Genomic DNA, 21,909 nt, shown 5'->3' with positions numbered 1-21,909 from the left:
AATCTCTTTCATACAGAAAATAAAAATAAAAATAAAAATTGGGGCATAAAGAAAGAAAACATGATTCCAGATCCCAGCTCCAAAGACTTTTCAGGTATTTTCAAATTGTGGAAAAGGCTCTTCCCTCTACACACACACCTGCTGAGCGATGTGACCTGTAACTCTGAGCAAGTGGCTCCTTCTCGCTCTGTTAAATTAATTTAATTGTGCTCTGCAGAAGCACTCAGCTTCAGACAGAGCTGCTGAGCTTGTCTCACCTTGGAGTACACTGGAGTCTGATGCTCAGACATCTGAGAATTGGGTACGTGCACCTGAATTCCTGCAGGCAGATAAGTGAACCAAACCTGGCTCACTTTTGCTCTGAGGTGAGGCGCTCACAGGCTGAGCCTATGATTTTTCAGATGTGTAAGGGGCTTCTCCAGCTTCAGCTTTCACTCTGAAGAAAAATGGCAATGACTTCTGGGTTGTTGCTGGATCAAGGAGGTGTGTGCTAGGTTAGGCACACCAAACTGGGTCCCTGAAAGTAAATGCCATTTGTGGATCGCTGACTAGTAGGGGTTCAGGACCTATCTAATACTCATCTCAGTTTATAATATAATTTTTTTTGAAAGACTAAAGACTGCTTCACTCCCACAGCACCCTTTTGCTCTGCTATTTTAATGACATGACTGGACATGAGTCTGGACAGAAGCCTGGCATGAACCGTAATGTGAGGAGTCTGCAAAACTTTACTGGAAAAAAACTAGGTACAGGTATTGAGATTTTCACTTACAGCTATAAGTTGTTGCTTTGAGTGTCATACATTAAGATTGATAAAGAGCAGAGGACTAAACCCATATGTCTGAAGACTCAAGCTGGTGCTCTGTCAGGCCACCATCCCTTCTTGAGAGTGGCTGTGTTGCTGCAACTTTCCTAATTGTTGCAGTGCAAACTGCCAAACACACTACACATTCATACCGCCTGTTTGAACTGGAATACTCTTCTTAAAATGGGCTGAGAAAATCATTTTTTGAAAACAGACTGTCACAATTTTAAAGGCATTTTTATGAAATGTATATCTAATATATTTAGAAAGAAATACCTAAACACAGAGACGCACCAATACATGCTACACATCTCACTGACAGTCAGGATGGTTTTAGTGTGACTGTACTGCACTGGGCTGTATTTGAGCTAGTCTCTGATGGCTAAAACTTTTCCACGTAACTTTTTTCCCTGTTTCTTTTTGTGGCCAGCTTTTCTGTCGAACTGTCTTCAGGAGAAGATTTTTTTCAGAGTAAGCTGTTGTCATTCTGACCGTAAGGTCCATTTGGATCATCTGTCCACCCACAATATACCACCCTCAGAGCACAACGTCTCCACATGGCCCCAGCTGCAACACCTTTGAGAGGAATATCCAAAGCTGACAGACAGTTGTAAGCAAGGGATGCTGAGCCATGTTCCTGAGCTGTTCTGACTGATAGTTACATGCACTGTTAAACTGAGATGTATTTTTTTCCTCTTCAGGTTCCAACCCTTGTTTTATATTCTGCTTCTTTTCCTTTTAGATCACAACTTCTTAATTATTAAATGCCTTGTACAAACACTTTAGACAGATGAAACCATGTGTTAATCTTTTCGGTAGACACAGCTTCTGCATTTACTACTGATGCCTTTTTCAAACCTCAGGTCATTTGTGAATTTCTGCTTTGAATATTTTTCAGTTTGGAAAGAGCTATCACTAATTTTGCAGACAGCGATTAATACTATCTTATATGATACTCCTCTGCTTATGCAGCAGAAGATCACACTCATCATGTAGGGCCCTACATATTTCAGTAGAGGGCTACATCAAATGTATCACAAATGCCAAAATACATGCATGTCCGTGTAGTTCTCTCACCAAACGAACTAACAATGTCAGAAAAGGTAGACATCAGGCAATAATTATCTTCTATGTAATGATGTTGTCTGACCTTCAATCACCATATTAAATTCTTTTTCATGATGCACTTTTCATGATTTTCTGTGGAACCGACTTCAGGCAAACCACCTATTTATTCCCAAGGCTCTCCACGAGACCACTTCTGAACACTGGCACAACAGTAGCATCTTCCCAGCCCTTTGGAATTCCCCAGGATTGTGGCATTTGGTAAAAATCAGCAAAAATGATTCACTGGGATTGTTATCTAATTCTTTCAATATTCTTGGATGAAAGTTAGCACACCAGTTCTTTAAGGCATGCTGCAAAGCTCATTAAGTTTGGCTTATTTGTTCCTGATCATTTTAATGCCTTCCTTGTGGGTTTTTCCTGCTATTACTGTGTTTCTATTCTCAGTCTTGGCATAGGTGAAAATTAATCCCCTTGTTGACACTACAGTACCTATCAAGTATCTATCAGGGTTTATGCTTCTTCACTTCAGGGACTGTGTTTTCCATTACTCTAAACTGTTTGAGGGAAGCTGCCCAGTATTTTACTGAACTTTGGATGGACTTTGGGTAGTGTTTTTAGTCCGGATGGGTAAATACTGCATTCCCTGAACAGATGAGGATGGACATATTATCTGTCCCTATAGTTCAGCATTTAGTTAATGATTTCCGAGAGCAGGAATGAACTAGCTTGTTTATAGCACTTGCATAACCAAATGGTTGGCCTCTATTGTCTGAACAACTTCGATTTGCAGTTTTTAAAAGTTGTTTCTTTTATTTCCAGCATTTCTGACATTACTTTAGAAATACCTCATTAAGTACATTCAGGCTCAAATGTATCACATCTTTTTAATGAAAAAGTAACCAAAAGTACACAGCATTACTGATTTTGGAGCTTTGGATTTTTGAAGCTGTATTATTCTAGAACTTGACTTTACTTACGCTGCTTCATATAATCTTGCAAATTGATGGAGGCTGGAAATGTTTATGGGGAAGCGTTACCACATGCTTCCCTCAGTACCTGCTACCTGCCACTGTTGGAGTCAAGATACCAGGATATGTTTGGCTTTTACATAGGCTACGTTTTTATACTACTGCATGTTTCTTTCTAAAAGATGTAAAATAAATGAGCCGAGAGAAAAGCATGTTGCCTCCATCCTTTCAAATGGCAGCAATTTATAAAATATCTTTCAACACAGTTCAGCCCAGGTGGCAATCTCTGCTCACTGCTGGAATACCTGCAGTGCTGCAGGTCTGGTTCACGGCCCACGAACCCGAAGAAGTTCAGGTGTGTCCGGGCTCCCCTTTGAGCGTTCGCCATCTGTTTACCCCTTTGGCGTATTCTGACCTCTCCTGCAGTGTCACAGTTCTGACAAATGGTGGTCACCAAGTCAGAAGAACATTCCCAAAGACAATGCAACTAATGAGACACCCACAGAAAGCTCTGAAAATTATCAGAAACTTTCCTTTGTCTTCTTTCCATTGTTGCTCATGTCTAAAATGAAAAACTTAATTCCTCAGAAAGAAGCAAATAAACATGAAGTTGTGACTGAGCACAGTCAACTGTGTTCTTTATGTTTTTAGTACAATGATTTTTCTTTGCCAACTCAAAACTGCTTTGTGCGTGGATGTTGTTTTCTACATCAGGACAACCTTTGCCTGGTACCAAGCGTCTCCTCATTACCTGCTGGGATGGAACTCTCACTACAGACTTCTCTCTACAGCTAACAAACTGTGGCATTTAATAAAGAAAGCATCTCTCCACTAACCATGGAAAGAAGCTGTGGCAAATCTAACCCAGCTACTCCCAAATGTCTGCAGCAAACAGTGACAATATGATATGGGTAGTGGCTGCTTCTTTGCTTGAGTAAGATCTAGGCAGCAAATGCTGAACAAGCACCTGTAAAGTGCATTTCAAAATCTAGTGTCAAACCTATAGGAAGGACATGAAAGGAAGATAATAGTCTCCTTGGGAAAAAGCATATGTTTACATTAATTAATATTCATGCCGTGTTCTAACAGGATTAGCACAATGGAATTTTCTGGAACTAGTTACTGATCAAATCTTGCGAAGTGCTGAAATGTAGGAGAATACGTGGCACTCTGGATCTTGGTGTGGCTCAACATATGACAGAAAAAAGCAGTGTTAAACGAGTGAAGCTCCACTATTAAGTGAAAATCCAGTGAAATCTGTTGTAATTCTGTTTCGGACACAGATAAGTGGAACTTCATTACACTCAAATTTATGATAAATATATTGGACTCTCATTATTACGTCAGTAAACTGTAATAGCAATACCAGACTGACTCAATATTTCTAGACTAGTGCCAGTGCATGCCCTTTAATACAGATTAGGTTATATATCATTGCATCATTTGTGTTGCATTATATTTAATCACTCCACATGTACTGCAATATCCTATGCATATTGTAATTGTGAGTGCAGCCTGAAATCATCCTTCAACGATGTAGATACTGAGGGATTTCTAAAAAAATAATTCTGTAAACTACTGTCTTGCCTCGAAGTCCCTTTGACTCTGAATTTTACTTCTGTTCACTAACTGGTTTGCTGATTTTATTCAAGGAATGACAGCAAAGACAGCATGTGCTAAGAGTATGCTACCATGAATTTAGTTATATATATATATATGTATATTTACAGATGAGTAGGTTAACATAAATATATTTTTTATATCAGTTTTATATTTTCCTGTTTTTTGTAAAACAGGTGTTTCATTACAATTAACAAACACTCCAGACAGAAAATTGAAAAGGAATTATTCAGAAGAACCTAAAGACTGGTGAAAAAAAATCTTTGCTTTTATGAATAGAAATGGAAAGTACAGAAGGCCTGAGACAGTGAAAAAATGCCAACAGTTGGGACAGTTCTGTTGCTACGTGGTATTAAACTTCCTGAATCTGGTGCTAAAACTCTAGTATGCCATGTAGAAAATTCCATTCAAATTCATGCAATCGTGAATTGTGTCTATTATATCTTGGGTACAGATAAGAAATTCTCTTTTGTAATTTGAAACTTCTTTCTTAAAAGCCTGATCTGCCTTTCCAACTGCCATAATTGTTCTGAATAACTGATAAAGATCCGTGGTGAAATCTTAGTCTCATTGATGTCTGTGGAAAAATTTGTGCTGACACAAGGAGAAACAGGATTCTCATTTGCATCCTACCTCAGTATCGTATTTGCCAGTAACTTATCTCTTCGCTGAGGAGCTGTACCAATAACACTAGTACCAATCTCAAAACTATTATCTCCATTTCTAAAACAGGAAATGGCTGTTTGTGGAGGAACAACATGGATGTATAACAGGAAAACATAAATTTCCAAATCTTTTCTTAAAACAACTTGTTCTGGTTAGAAAAAATTGCCTCTGTTCAAGGAAGAATTACCAACCTTGAATCTTTTGCTTCAGTTTTGTTTCCTGTCAAACATAATCAAAGATACATAAGCACCCGACTACGCATATATTTAGTCCAACTATATAAATATATAGCCAATATATAATTTCTATATTTCTATGACTATAACTTTCTTCAGTTTACATATACATCTATAAGTAAGTAACATGAAATGTTCCTGCTTCTTACATCAAAAAGGCTTTGACCATATGGATACTCATCAAGCACTTATCCAAAGTCAACTAAAATTTTGAGAGAAGAGGTTAATTTGCCATTTATTAGTGATTATGCTTGGGCCAATGCAATAGAAATGTATGAATTAATGGGTGATTAATTACTGTGTTAATTATTAGTTAATTAATGGAGGATATCAACATATATCTTTCAAAATGTTTTTGAGGAATTACTTTGTTAAACTAGGAATTTAAATGTTACTCGGTATTTTAATTATCTTTTTATATTTCAATCTGTCACATTAATTAAAACTGTAATCATTATAGTAATATAAAAAGAAATGTGGGTCAAATGATATATTAAAAAATCTGATGCTCAGAGAGATCAAAGAAGAAAATGTAAAGATATTCTCCTTTCTTTAAAAAAGGGGAGGGGAGTGTGCAAGTCATAATCGTGCTGTATATTATATTTATTACTACTTATAGTTTAGTTGGAAATTCAAGTATAACACAGTCTGTTCTTGCTTGAGGGCCTAATTGCCTTTTAAAATGCATGTGCCAAATTCTCATAGGGTGTAAACTGGAATAACTCCAACTGAGCTCAAGCAGTTGGAATGAAATCAGTGTGTATTTGATCTTGAGCTGGCTTTGATAAAACAGATCATAGATTTTTGTCAGTTAAGGATGTGGTCTAAAACGTACTGTTTCTTTCTCCACTTATAAAAGGCAGAGACTCTTTCTGCACCTGGCATGAGTGTGATCCAATAACTGCTAAAGACAACTGATCTCTGCTTTCGTGAAGCTGTCCATGGCCGGCACTGAGACAAGCTGTTTTGCTCTCGGCGCTGCAGAAGCCTTTCTACAGGGCTCCACCAAGACCCTTCTGCTGAACAGCCAGCCAGGTACCTGCCTTCTGATTGCAGCCAGGCCAACTGTCCGGAGGTGCTCCAACATCATCCAGGAATACCTGTGCTGATTCCCAGCAGCAGATCCCAAGGATACAACCGATAAGAGACATAACTTCACTTCTGTGTTTGAAGAATGCTATCACCAAACCACTACTCACAGATCAATCTTAAATTTGTTAAAATTCTTTTTTGCAGTGTTTAAATGTTACAGTAAGATGGAGCAACAAATGGTGGAGCATATACTTTACATTTCCTAGGCTGGGTCTTCCAAGTGTCATTTACACTTCTGATGCTGGTTTTTGTTTCGGTTTTATCCCAGTAGTGCCAGTATCACCAGAAAGGGTAAGAAATAATAATAATAATAATAATCATTAATAACAGGAACTGGATGAAGTGTACTGCAGTACAACACACTATGATCAAATTATCAATAATGAAAAATGTGTTAACTGTTTTGTCATTCCTGTGTGATAGGCAAAGGACAGAAATTGTGTAAATCCAAGTTTTGAGGTTACTACCGTGCTTTGAGTGGTACAATGAAGCAATACCAAAGAACTACTGGAGAAATTACTGCTAACGCTGTTTGGAAATTCAAAAAAACAACTTAGAGAGAAGAAGTTGGTTTTACTGTGCTTGTAAACCTATTAGGTATAAATGTGATATTGGCTGAATTCATTACCCGTAATCCTTCGCAAGTGGAAAATTGAACAGCGTAGGTAACAGAAGTATTCACTGCACTGAAATCAAGAAGTCTACAAACAGGCTGAACTTCCACTGACAAAAAAAGAAATTATTTCTGCCTACTTGCTACTGCAGTACACACAGAATGTGTAAGACTCAAATTAAAATCCTGCCTCAGGATCTACAGATATACAGCACATTTAATAAAGAACCGTTTCACCATAGTTTAATTAAGTATAATTTCACTATCTGTATTGATCGCAAAACACAAAAAGCTCTTCCTATGGCTTTTTTTTGATATTCTAAACTAGTTCCTAATGAGTATTGCTGGATAATAAATTACAAGTTCCAGAAAGCATTTACAAACTACAAGCCAAAAATAAACTTCAACATGCCCTCAGTAAGAGCAACGCAGCAGCACTTGGACTTCAACCTAGAACATTTAGTTTTTCCACGAGCATGCATATCTTACTATTTTCACTTCTCTTTTATCTTCTTCCTTCCCCCATCTTCTCCCCTTCTTCCCCTTTACACCACAGATGCACAGCAGTTCCAGTGTCAAGGTTGCTCTGTGCAATTTGCATTAACATTTCCAGAATAATTGTCTGTCAGCACAAGCTATTCAACAAGCAATGCAGGCAGCTCTAATTTAGTAAGGGCATTTGCTCTGTTGTTTCTCTCTTTTTTTTTTTGTTCCCCATCTTGTCATTCTTGGTAAGACAGCAAAAAGGGCAGTTTGGAGGGTGCCAGGCTGACACATCCACATGTCAGAGTTCTTTGTTGTTACTCGCTTTGGTGGCATCAAAGGGATAGCAACAAAGGCAGTGACAGCTCCAGAACATCAGGGCCCTTATTTTGTGAGTGTGAAGGTTACAAGCTGTTATCTCATACAGTAGGAATCTTCTGTGTTTGGGTTTGTTCTTTTCTAGTAAATCAAACTAACTGTGTATGCAAAAGCTAGGGGAGAAATGTACCATAATTGCTTCCAAATGATTAACTAGATAGACATCTTCTTACTGTTTTTACCAACATATGGTTAATTTAAAGATGACTGTTGCAATTCCCTCTGTCAGGACTTTGAGTGCCTCCCTGGCTGTATTAAAGCAAAGTTGGGGAGTCCCAGCCCTGAGTTATCAACAAAGTCTGTCTTATGGCAACAGAATCTACAATGTGCCATGGGCCACTTGCCTGGCTGCTGGCAGGTACTTCTCACTGACAAACACCACGTATCGAACACAGTGGCATAGTCTGAACAGATCGCCTCTACATGTATGCGTGTATGAAGTGAAGAAACCAAATTCACAATTTATGTGAAGAAATTGAATTCACAACTTATGCTGCACAGCTCTGAAATTACCTATGGGATTGTAAATCATTTAGCAGTGAAAGTTCTTGGAACTGTAGCTGACAGAGGTGGCATAAGCCAATTTCCACCAGGAACAGCTCCACTAAAACCTGCTGTGCAAGAACTGTGAAACTGGTATTTAAGTGACATCGTAAGGAAGCATGTGTGGACAATTTGAGACCACTAGATGATATGCTATTTTTACTTTTGTTGCGAATGTCAGTTGCAGATATTTGTAGTTTTTTGCCTTGGAGGTTTTTAAATCTATGCAGATTAATCTTTGGAAAAGATTTTAGTATTTAAGCATTCTGTCCAAACACCTTTGAAGTAAATTCCCCCACTTTCTCCAAAAAGTTTTGGACTATGGTTTCAGCGCTTTTATGTTTTCTACTAACTTACAGAATAGTAAAAAGTACAGAATCCGTTTTCAATGCTAGCCACAACGTGCCTGCACCAGCACAAAAATAAAGACTGTGCAAGACCCCAGGAGCTAATGCTCTCATTTTTCAAAGATGTAAATGACCAGAGAGCTCAGTCCCACTGGTCAAAGTCAGTGGGGAAAAGAACACCTAATTCCCATTAACGGCTTTGAAAACCTCTTTGTAAGAAAAAAGAGCAAACAGAGAGAGAAGTAAAGGGAAAACAGTAAATAAGAACAGATGGTAATGGATTGTGCCTGGTAATTTAGGACTTCATTTTCATGTATACAGTGGCCTCTCGACCACTTCTGCAGTGTAAAGGGATTTCCACACAAATCATGGGGAGATTCACATAATACGTCTGTTTTGTATTGTATCTGTAATTCTGCGCTTCAGTATTGCAGTAAAATGCACTTTTAAAGGCACTTCTGCATGAGTAGCTGCTGTAATAATACTGTGATCAATCTCCAAAACTTTGTACATATATTTAATTCCCTTCAAGGTTATTTTAAGAAATAACACAGGTGTCAGTAAGCTTTCTTGCACCTTGCAATTAATGAATTAATGCTTCATTTTGTGAAATGCAAGTTATTTTGAACTGCCTTACTCTGTAGGTAAAATAACTGTAATAAAGCAGTCCTTTGTTTCTGATTTACTAAAACACCTATTTTAAATTGCTGAAAAATAGCAATGTACTAAAAATCACTTGGACTTTTGCTTATCTGTAGAATGCTCCTGTGCTTAAAATTAAAATAAAAGCCTTATATATGTGCATGCGTGGGTGTGTGTGCATATATTTATGCATATACATATGTATGTGTGTGTGGAGATATATCTAGTTGGAGATATTTGTAGTTAGGTCTGATTCAAATAGTTTTAAATTACTATTGGCTTTCTTCCTCACTCTTCATAGAGACATTAATTTATAAAATAAAACAGTTTCAGGCACTGCTTTGAAGTGTTAGTAATCACAAAATGATATGTCTACACTCAGATGCAGTTGCCTCTTAAACTCCTAAGAGTCACACCCTAGGTAATTCTTTACACTTTTTAAAAAATCTTTTTTTCATGCTCTACTCTAACTTACTGCTCTATTAATATGGGCATTCCACACATATTGTAGAATGGCATATGTATAGGAATACTCCACATGAGATCAAGTCTTGGACTCAGTCATACTGATAAATATCTGCAGTTATTTTGAATTTATAATGAAGAATTTGACTTAATGGTGTTGTACAAGTTCATGCAGAGCAACTTGCTGATAATCAAGCAGCTGAAGCATATTTCTTTCTTGGTGGGAGTTCCATCATATGCACTTTAAGAGAAAATTACACCTGAAAGGCCATCATTTTCACAAATACAAGATCTTGCACAAAACCAAACATTTTAGGAGCTAGAACAGTTCAGTTTTCAAAGTACCACAATGTTTTCCAAAATTTTTAGAGGAACACGCACCTCGAAAATACAGCATACTTTCAATATGTTGTATTTCAGTGACAGTGATCAAAGTCTTTGGTTAAGGATAAATACCAGGCATGATCATCAGGATTGCAAGAATGCTGCTTGCAGAGGTGTCTAACCTTGTCTGGAAGACTGGATCAGATTCAGCCTAGAAGGTCAGAACTGGCTGAGCAGACCTGGCTCATACATCCTTGCTTTGGAGTCAAAACAATTGGTTTAACTGTCTTAATAAATTCTCAGTTCTTTTGGGGTAATGACTCACCAGTATTGCCAAACCAGGCATCTAGGACATAACATCTAAGCTAAAACTCAGAGGATCAACTGTTTGCTTTTATCAGATTTTTGAACCAGCCCTCTAATAAAGGGATTAGTAATACTTTTTTCAACACTAAAAAACCCTAAAAAATGCATTTTAAGATCCTGCTGTTGTTGTATTTCAAAGAGCGGAGAGACATTTCTAAGATGCATTTTAATTTCATGGAAACATTGCTTTGGTCTAAAGATCTCATAAAACCTTATTTTTACAATGTCTGCATTATGGGCCAAAGTTATATTTTGCAACAGTCCCCTTTAACTGAGCTACATAAACAAAACACAGAATTCCCAGGTAAACTGGGAATAAAAATCATGTGGCAATGCCTGGATGGGCAAAATATTTTTCAAACGTACAACCACTGCTCAGAAGTGAGAACAAGGGAAGCATGGGAACTACAATGGCTGTTATCCCCTACTTCAAAATTGAATAGCCAAATCCCTTTCCATCGTCTATACTTTTTCTACGTAATACTAGACTGAATTGTAATACATGCCTCTGAACACCGAAGACTCTCTCAGCACAATGGGTATGAATTTGCACTAAGAAGAGGTAATCAGTTGCCTCAACTCTTTGAAGACTTCAGTTTTCTATGTTTATTTGAAAAGTGAATACCAAATGGAGGGGTTTCACAAAACAGCATCAGAATAAATAAGATATGGAAATTATTGTCTTGTGTGAAACAAATGGAGGAGCTGACTGCATGTATGTAAACCACAACTAACTAAATATTTTTCTGGTACTACCAGCAATGAATGACTGGAATTACTTAATCTGGAACAGAAGGGTGTAAGGATAATGGTTTAATATTTCCAGTGGAAAAAGTAGGCCTGAGACAAGAATAAGGTCAGTACACTTTCAAAGGTCTTCATCAGGAAGATGAATTAGACTGCTAAACGGTTTCTTAAGCAGCGACAGAAGTCTCACTATTTGGGTCCTCTAACTTTGGACCGTAAAATGAAAGAGTGAAGGTAACTTGGATTAATGCATTAGAACTTCCTTCCATGAAAAGCCCAAACTTTTGTTTTTCTTCTTTTCTTTAATGACTGAAATCTTTGGGTTGGAAGATTTTAGTAGGGTTATTACAATTAACAGGAGACTGGACAAGCAAACATGAACATGATGCAAAAATCCACAAGCAAGGTCTTTGTGGCATGATTCACTTCATACGCACTTGATTCTGTTAACTCTTGGTGTGCGACACCTCTCATTGTTATGTCCATATCTGTATGTTATTTGAAAGTTCCACCAAGAGCAATACAGATAATGATAACCAAAGAAAAGAAATAAGTAAAGGAGGAGAGAGAATGAAAAGAAATAATGCTTTTAAAATAGAAATGCTGACATTAACAAAAATAAGACATGAAAGGAAAATCTGCTTGCAAAAAGAGTATTGTTCCAAGTTAGTGTTACCAAAATTGTTTTAATTTCTTTTTTTTTTTTCATAGATGCCAGCTGGAAAGACCAGGTGGCAAAATTCAAATGAGCATTAGGAAGGACACCAAAAGTTGTCAGTGCAATACCCATCTAAATAGTGGAGGATTGTACATATTTCATAGCTTAAAATAGACTGTGACTTTGCAAGAAGGGCAGCACCATGACTTTGCATATCTTACGTGGGTTTTATGGTGCGTTAGCAGCTAAACTTGCTATAAAAAAAGGAGGCTTTCACTTTTAAAAGCTTATAAATCCCATTTCATAAGAGGCTGGATGCCTAGACAATTCTTTTAATCAACTTTCAGAGGTACTCATGCAAATGCAGGTGCCAGCTTTTCCCCACCAGATCTATGGTACATCAGTTACAGAGCCTCCATCACTCCTCAGGAACTTAAATTTTCTTTTAAGCTTAGGCCATTATAACTAGGGTCACTGCCAAATCCAGGTCTCATGAATGCACAATACTTTTCACTTTTGGTTAGTCACCATCACTTCAAACCAGCATTCCTCTTTTGATGTTGTGCTTGATTAGCTAGTTTTCGCAGTGTACTTTTTCCCCTCAGTGAACATACTAGATAGCGTAACTAAGCTTTCTGCAGGATTCTGCATTTTACAGTCAGCCTTCAGGGATGCTAAATTTAAGAGCAAGGAAACAGTAATTAAAAGTGATTAGGACAAGAAGCCTCAATACAATGAAATGTGGGCTCAATTGTCCTTGACATAGGGAGAACGAGGCAGCAGGTTTTGGTTTTGATTATAGCTTTACTTGCGATTTTAATAAACATGAGCCAGTATTCAAACTTTTAATATCCTGCTGCTTAACTATTTCCAAAAAGCAATCCAGCTCTTTTAAACAGCCCTTGTTTAAAAATTTTAATTTGTTTGGCTCTGTCTCTGCTTAGAGAAGTTGTAGCCTCACGGTAACTCTTTTATAAGTTCATTTCCAGAATCACGAGCAATTGGTTTTTTTTCAGCTAAGTGTTTCCGCATGTGCCAAAAGTGTCAGGCTGACAGCTTTCCTGCACCGTTTTATCTGGTTCCCACAGTAAGTATGAGAGACAAACACAGGAATGTGTCTAGTGCTGACTATGCCCATCAAGGATACAATGATACTTACAGCTCTTCCAGGAAGCGGAGATTGTGCACAGGGTTTGAGGGCAGTTTAGTAATGTTGTTCATACTGAGATCACTGTAGGGGAAAACAGACAGAGACTTAACATGGCATGCCACAACTGTGGTATCCAGCTGTTCATTCCACGCATTTTTAAGTACTACATTAACAAAAATTAGTTCCTCTGCCAGAATTGATGAATCATTATCTAGTTAGCACATTAAACATTCTTCTTTCCTATGAACACAGCTTTGTCAAACCAAATACAGGTTGTAGCATGTTCCTTGCTTCCAAAGATTTTGGAATGTTTTATCATGCTCTATAAATCAGCTGGAACACTAAACAATCCTTTTAGTCTACATAATTTTAATAAACCGCTGTACTGTATTAAAATTTACTTGGAGTAGTAAAGGGCAACTACTACGGTTTTTGTTGTTGTTGTAGCACCGTAGCACACTTGGTTTACTAAAGTAGACAAGCAAAAGCGTACAGTGTATAGCTGCATCATTCTTTACATTTCACGAATATGGAAACATTTTGCTTTTGCATACAACCTGCTGCATGGTGGTACTGATTTGCGTTGCCTTACATTAGGCACATCAGGTGTCCCCCAACCCCACCTTACTTCAGTCAAAGAAATGACATATTTTCAAATAATAAACATCCCCTTTTTAGAGTGCTCTTTTTTTGCAGGTTCTCAAATTGCATTAAATAAGTGAAATGAACCATAAAACAAGGGTGTAATGTGATCCTGCTCTGTAGCACACTTCCTGGTGGGGTTCCACAGTAGTTCCTGGCACAGGAAACAACCAGCCATATCAGCTCTGTCAGAGCTCATTCAAGCTATGTTTTAGACTAAATTTCATATAGTACCTTTTTATTTTTAACATGTTTTTTCATTGTTTTCCATTGTCTTCCCCATGGCCCACAGCATCATTATAATTGCTTTGCATTAAGTATAAAAACTGTAAACAGACTGCATTATAAAATTCTATGTGAAAGATATGACTACACAACTATATCAAAATTCCTGTAGACTGCTAAAATAAAAATATCAGACCTGAATATTTCATGCAAACATTTTGTGATAATTTAAAACTCCCCACTATTTAAACATATATATATATATATATATATTTTTTTTTATACTTTCCAGCTACTTTGGGTAGTATTTCGATAACTTTATTTCTTCCAGCTGTTGAGAGCTTACAAGGTAAATAAGTTATCTGTACTTCGGTGGGTAGACATCCTATTCCTATTCCATCTAGTTCTTATTACTCACAGTCTGTTTCACATTACAGAATATATGCTTTTAGTCAAAATAGTTAATTTTGTTGTTTGATCTTTTGCTGAATTTTAAAATGTATAATTTAAAAACATACTTCACGTAGAGATTTTGAAGTAAAGGAAATGTGTTAATACTTTACAACAATTATCAAATCACTGTTGGGTAAGGTTTCTGCATTCACTTCAAAATCAAGGTATAATTTGAGAACTGTGTACTTATTAAATTCATTCTTTACTGTAATACTTTATCACCTAATTCTTCCATACTGTTTAGCACGTTATTATCCTTTCACTTTGATAAAGGCTCAAAGGATTTATTCTGGCAAAGGAACAAAAACATTGATTTATTTGGCAAAAGAAAAACTCATCCAGGTAGTGAATCATACACTACTGAATATTAAGATAAACCCAGTATTTTAACAGTATCATTTTGATCATGAGATTTTCAACACTTGTCTTAATGCGTTTTTGTAAACACAACAAATCACATTTTAGACTTAAAAAGCCAGCCTTGGTGGTAGATGGGAGTGATTCACCTTCAGACAGATATATATTTAGGGGATTCTAGAAAACCAGCATTAACCAGTGCTCTGGCTGACCAGGGAAACCTGAAGCCTGTTTTTCTAGCATATTAATTTCTATTAGTAGTAAGCAATACTTGTCTGCTTGTATCACCCACAGGACGACACCAGTCACAAGAAATCTACAGACCAGACCCTAATATCTTAAGAGGATCGGAATAAGAGATGGTGGCTTTCATTACATTCTTTGATCCACAATGAGAAAATCAACAATACATCCACTTTTCTTAAAAACATCTTTAAATCAGAGCTCTATTTACCAAATAGAGGTGGATTTACCAAAAGTGAACTCCAATGTCCTAGTCTCCTTTTTGGACTCGACTCATGTGGTAAAGTATGTGCTCCACATCATATGATGGAGGAAAACCTCTTCTTTTTCCCAGTGTATGCTGCAGCAACTGCCAGCTCTTTTTAACCTACCAGTTAAATAATCTCGTTATTTTAGATAGGTTCCTTTTTTTTCCAGATTATTTTCTTCTTGGAACATAAAGTAGGAAGATGGTTTTGTGCAACAGAACTACTAAACGTTACCTATGCATATTTCATAGACTCATAGAATCATTTAGGTTGGAAAAGACCCGTAAGACCATCAAGTCCAACGGTTATCCTCACTCTACCAAGTCCACCACTAAACTATGTCCCTAAATGTCATGCCTACACATCTTTTAAATACCTGCAGTGACGGTGGAGGTAACAGAAATTATTTCCAAATTTGTTCAATAATGTCTTCCCAAACTAAACTAGTTTTTCACAGGCTAGTAAGTAATACACAGGCCATTCCAGTCTGTGTTGGCTATGTGTTATTGTTGTACTGTTGTAACTATAAGGGTTTAAGAATATAAGGAAAGCTACTGTAGGGAGAGTTTAGCTGATACGGATGGAAAAACTGAGAAACTTTCAGGCACAAAAATCAAAAACCTCTACTTCTTCCAACTGTACCAATTGGCTAAATAGGCAACATTATTTCTCCCTGAAATCCTCACATTGCTTACACGAGCAAAGCAGTAGTTCATCTGTGCTAACAGTTTTTAAATTCAGAATACTCTTTTGGGTCAGAATCACCATGGAGACGCTTTTCATCCAATTTTTGTTCACTGAGTAACTAAGGGACTTACCAGAGAAGTCCCATCACCCAGAGCTACTTCTCGGGGGATGTTTGGAGAAGTGAGACAAAGAAAAAGAGTTAGTGCAATGCGATCAGTCACTGGGTCTCATGTGAGCAATACTGCAAAGTTTGGGCTGCTGAGAAGATATTCCTCACAGTGCTCCAGAGACAAATACGGGAGGTTCTCAACAAACTGGCCAGCCGTTAAACCATATTGCCAAGAAGACATAGCTAGGGTGAGATTTATGGCCATTAGCTAGATCAAGCACAGCTAATAGCCAGAAAGAGCTAGTTGGTAAATTGTAGGCTTACATATTATTACTATGAAAACCAGAAACAACTGTAATGGGTATGTCTCATGTCTGGCACCTGCAATGTTTTCCTTCCAAAAAGGGCATCAAACAGGTTTTCTAATTTCTCCTTTCAGTGTTAGCCTGTCAAAATCAGCAATTTGCTCTCTCTAGAAAAGAGAAGGAGATGAAAGATGGCTTGCAGGTCAGCATTTGTAGTGTAATGCTGAAAAATACTAAGATCAAGGCACTAGATCTTTAGCTATCCCCAGTGGAATGGTCTGATTATATTTTATTTGTGTGCCTGTGCATGTATACTCAGAACCAAACCAGCTGAAACTGCAAACATTTCTTGTTAAACTTGGTAGACTCTTACAAGCTACAGTGATTAAAAACTTACAATTATTAGAATACTGAAAATCTTTAAATAAGTTAGTGTAACAGAACTAGTCCTATATCACACCACCAAAGCACACGCAAACCCCACTTATATCAGTAGGAGTGGCATTGTAAGAGTACATGCTGAGTTTTAAAATGCTCCTACTCTAAACAAAAGTACCAGATCTACCTTTATAAAAAGTACCTGCACCATGAGCTGACGTACTGTACTGGAAAGGCGATAGGTTATTTTGAACAGTCAGATGAACACATCGTCTGTTCTCCCATCAGTACTCCTGCAGCCTGTTTCCAACTGCTCACTATAAAAGCAACATACCAGCAAACAAAACTTTTATCTTTTCAAAAGATAAAAAGTTTTACTTCAATGACTGCATTGGCAACATGGCTCACTATAATGATATCTTAATTATACTCTGTGCCAATCGATCACCACGCTGTGTCTCTGGTGACTTGCAAAGGGAATCCAACCTGTGATGAAATCTTTGAAGATCAGAAAATACTGTGAACTGTAGCATGCATCTGTTTTTTCTTGGTGACTAGATGGGTAAATTCTGAGCATTTGCAAAACTGAGTCCAAGAAGGCAAATACATCAGGTCTTTTTTTCCCCCAGTTTTGTCGTCCATGGATATACATGCTGAAAAAATATCCAGTTACCATCTTAAAAGTGAGTAGCTCACAATGAATTCCCAAAAGCAAGTAAAACAAGTTAAGTGAACTAGTTCTTAACATGTAACAGATGAGTCTGGAGGCCAAGTTACTAACCTGTTATTAGCCATTATTACAAGAGTTGTTTCAGTGACTATTCATCTTGGAAGATCAGTTTTCCACATTATATTTAGGTCTTTTAGACAAGAACCCAAATCTGTCTTGGGATACACGCAAGGTTTCTGTGGGCTTTCACCAACCTGGTAATCTGCTACTATGGTAAACTTCAATTATACTGAATGGTACAAACTTGTCTACCCATTGCAGGGCTTATACAACAAGACAATTTTAATTTTGTAGCCTATCTTTTTTTTAACAGTTGCAATATGTTTGATTTTTAGAAAATTATCAAGACTTATTATTAGGATTATTAATTATGTTTCCTCTAGGCCTGCCTTAGCACAACAAGATGTATTACTGATTATTTTTATGGAAGTCTTCAAAAGACAAAGCACTCATAAAAATACTGAATAGACTGAATGTACTCCCTGAGTTCTTACCAGCTGAACTAAGACAATTTCCTTAATTCATTTACAGCAAAATTTGACACTATCTTATATGCAGCAATACAAAATAATGAAAAGGGATGAGAATTACTACTGCTGTCCCCTTGCTATGCCTATCTTTTTAACACAGCAGTCTTGTTTTTACTGCTGGCAGAATAGTTTACTAGCTCCACTGTACAATGGAAGAATATGCCAGCTATTAAGTGCAAATGCTACTAATGCTACTAATGCAAATGCTTCACTATGGATATTAAAAATAACTTCATCTGCTACAGCTACTTGAAGTAGATAAATCTATCTGCCATCACTGTAATAGTAGTAGTACTTCCTATTTTTTACAAATAAATTCCTATAGCATGTTTTCATTCAAGGTCTCAATAAATAAATAGAATAATAACTACCATCATTTTACAGAAGGGAAACTAAGACACCTAATGGCAAAGTGACATGCTCACAGTCAAACAGCAGGTTAGACGCCACAGAGGAACCAAACACTGATGATGATTTGTCCAGTGCCCTTTTCATTAAATCACACTGTCCACCCCATGGCATTTACACCAGTTTTCCAAATGATGATGCATAAGCTGTCAATAGCCTCAGAAAACAATGACCATATTTTCATTTTAACGGTCCTAGATGACATTATATTCCAAAATCAACATGAAAATTGGTAGTCATGTATTTGCGTGTTTAATACACCCATGCAGAGCAGCACAAGGCAGAGTATGAGCATGTATAAATAAGCATTGTAAGCGCTTCCTGACAATTAAATCATAGCATTTCTCCTCACAACTAGCTTCCAACTTCATCTGTGGTTCTTTGAAGGACTCTGTAGTAAACTATGATTAAGATGTGGATTTCCACTAAATGATTCACATTTGAAGCAGTACATCTTTGTATTAGGAAAAGCCTTCTGGAAAAAATGTGGTAGATTTGCAGGAAGAAGCAGTAAAGAGGGAGAGTTACAATAGATCTTACATGGAGCAGGTAATCTCTCTATCAAAGAATTCACAGTAATTCATTATCCCATGCAATATTATGTGTAATAGCAAATTATCAGCAATTGGTCCCATTCTATGCTTTTAAAAATTAACACAGAAGTGATGCAAGGCTAAACCATGATTGCTTGTTACTCATTTTTACAGAAAATTTCTGTTACTTGACATTGAAGTTCATTGTTTCCAGAGACCCAACACCTTTTCATTAAAACACATCTTACAAAAAGCAAATGACGTGGTTGCATGAGAATAGACCCTGCAGTGAGAGTACATGTGCCTGTGCACCTCATGAAGAGCTTTATGCCAGTAAATGGACTGTACTCCCACTGTCCTCCTCGCACCATCCTTCCCTTCCTTGGCATACCAGTGATGCTTATTCCAGCAGTGCATTTTGCTTACAGAAGAGATGATAACCACTGCAATTGTAAATAGACATCTATGGGAAGGATCAGGCACCTTGAACTTATGGAAGCCTCAAAGGTGATCCAGCAAGATCAGGAGGGCTCTGTCTATACCTCTTCTCTACTGTTGTGTCTTGGCCAATAACCCATTGTATGGCTATTAAACATCAGAACCTGGCAAACCAAACTGACAGGCCACATCTGGATTCAACACAAACTAACAAAATGGTTGGGCCAAAATTCTGCACTCCCAACACCTGCCAGTGGGTTCCTCTAACGTCACAGACAGCAAAATTTGGCTTATCACTGCAGAAGCTCTGTAACACTCATTTTAAACAGCATACATTATTCCTGAACATAGTAGGCAATTCTGTCATATAAACAGCCATCAAAGACTTACTTAAATCTTGACTGTAGAACATTTGTAAAGCAAACAGTACATGCATGATTAATCTTTTCAGGAAACAATTTTGCCATTCAGTTTATCCAAGACTCCAGCAGAGGGAGCAGGGCAGAGCAAACAATTAGGGTCAAAAAGAAAGTAAAGATCAAAGATCAGATCAAACGCACACAGTGCCGAATTAATCTGACAAGTACCTGACATTTCATTCTAGGTACAAAGATTCTGGCTCTCTGCTTTTTTTGTATATCAAATTCACAATGCTCCCCAGATGAAATTATCCATTTACTTTCAAAGCTGATTCATGGCTGTTCTTTTGGCACTGAAGACTCAGTTTGCTAAGTAATAATTACCAGGGTAAGTTACAAAAACATTCCAACATGTCAATCATTTACTGTACTTAACTCACATATTTTAAAGCTTAAATAACTAAAGGAATATTTTATAATACAGAAGCCAGCAGAACCAATTAAAAGACAACTGAACGTAATTCCTCTTCCTCCCATGCCCACAGATTGTATTAGTATTGTTTTACGTTGTGAGTTATTACTTGTTTCTGCTACACTAATTCAAATAGATTATACAAGTACTGCATACATAATTCATATTGTTCATATACTGAAAAAATACGCAACAGGAAAATATATCAGTTTTTACCATAATTTATGAAGACAACTACTAGAATGTTTTTCATCATTACCTGTGTTTTTCAGGTACTGATTATCTTATTTTTCATGAAGAACAGTACAGTTAAATTGAGAAAAGATATGTATTAGAAGTGACCAAAAATTCCTTGGTCTGTCTTAGTTTCAGAATGTTTTCTGCAACTCTAGAAGTTACTTATTTTTACAACTATTTGTTATAAAAATGACAGAAATACAGGAAAACAACTTTTTTTTCTGAATGAATGGACACATTCACCCATTTTAGAAAATGGGGGTTCAATTTCCTTCTAATTCTAGGTCTACAATTTTATCCCTCTGAATTCAGTGAAGCTGTTCCTAAATTCTGGTTATTTATATGAGAGTACAGTATCTACAAAAAGCACAGCATAGTTTGCTTATTAGCATACTACACCTTGACTACAGGAGAAACTAATTCAAAATATATCTAAAAGTGCAGACCAAGACTCAAAATACAAGCCTAAAGTCATAAAGTACAACTTTCCTAAACCAAGTGTTATGGGCCACACAGCCAGTTGGGCTGAATACCCACTGGAAATTATGCACAGCATAGGTTACATGTTGCACAAACCAATTTTAAAACTCATTGACCAAAATATCCAATACCACTTCAGTGAAGCTCCTGAGGGTGGAAATGAATCAGGATTAGCCTGATTTCAGTCATAACAAGATACACTATAAATTAGTCATTTTGCTGGTCTTAATTTGCCTCAACTCAATTCCACAGCATGGATTTGAAGAATTAAAAAGCAATCAGCTTTGAAAGCATCTGCTACAAACACATTCTAACAGTGACGGAGTTGCGGTATCTGGAAATCTGTGCACAACACAACTGCATTTACAGCAGGAAATATATATCCTATATTGCACAGTCCAAGGTAACCCCAGGTACAGATGAGTGAGCTGGGTCCAGAGCTGGAAGTTACATTACCATGTTAGGTGCCCTCAAAATGGCTAATGATCTCAGGTACAGCAGGATGCTGCTGTGACTGTACTAATTTCAAAATGCAGGGTCTCTGCACAATGCTACTTTGTGTGATGTAATGTAGCAGTTGTCATATATGTAAACTTGGTATTCCCAAACTGCTTCACTGCAAAATACACATACTCTAGATTGGGTGAAATTCTGACTTGGTAAAGGAAATGGCAAAAACATCATTCAGCAAAGACAAGAGTCCACCTCTTTGATTCCAACTGATCTTTTTATCTTAGAGGAGTTTTCAGTAAAATTCTGGTTAGCTTCTTCACTACTCTTATTCTATAGGTTCCCATTTTCCTATGCACTGGTGCTGAATGATTGGACTTGTTTTAACACAGCACTGTCACTTCTGCTTTTATTGTAGTTTAGTTGGACCTTGTGTTGTTGAAGAATAATTGAA

General features: G+C 37.1%; 1 protein-coding gene across 3 annotated transcripts in view; it reads right to left on the bottom strand.

The window, feature by feature from the left end:
• Positions 1 to 21,909, bottom strand: part of LGR5 (leucine rich repeat containing G protein-coupled receptor 5) — a 94,700-nt gene that overhangs the window by 43,804 nt on the left and 28,987 nt on the right. For all 3 annotated transcript variants that reach the window (XM_074573255.1, XM_074573266.1, XM_074573276.1), the window contains exon 2: positions 13,181 to 13,252. In XM_074573255.1, coding sequence (XP_074429356.1) covers positions 13,181 to 13,252 — 72 coding nt within the window. The remainder of the gene's footprint in view (positions 1 to 13,180; positions 13,253 to 21,909) is intronic.

The sequence above is a fragment of the Larus michahellis genome, chromosome 1 (assembly GCF_964199755.1).
Source record: "Larus michahellis chromosome 1, bLarMic1.1, whole genome shotgun sequence".
NCBI lineage: Eukaryota > Metazoa > Chordata > Aves > Charadriiformes > Laridae > Larus > Larus michahellis.
This window is presented reverse-complemented; position numbering and strand designations above follow the sequence as displayed.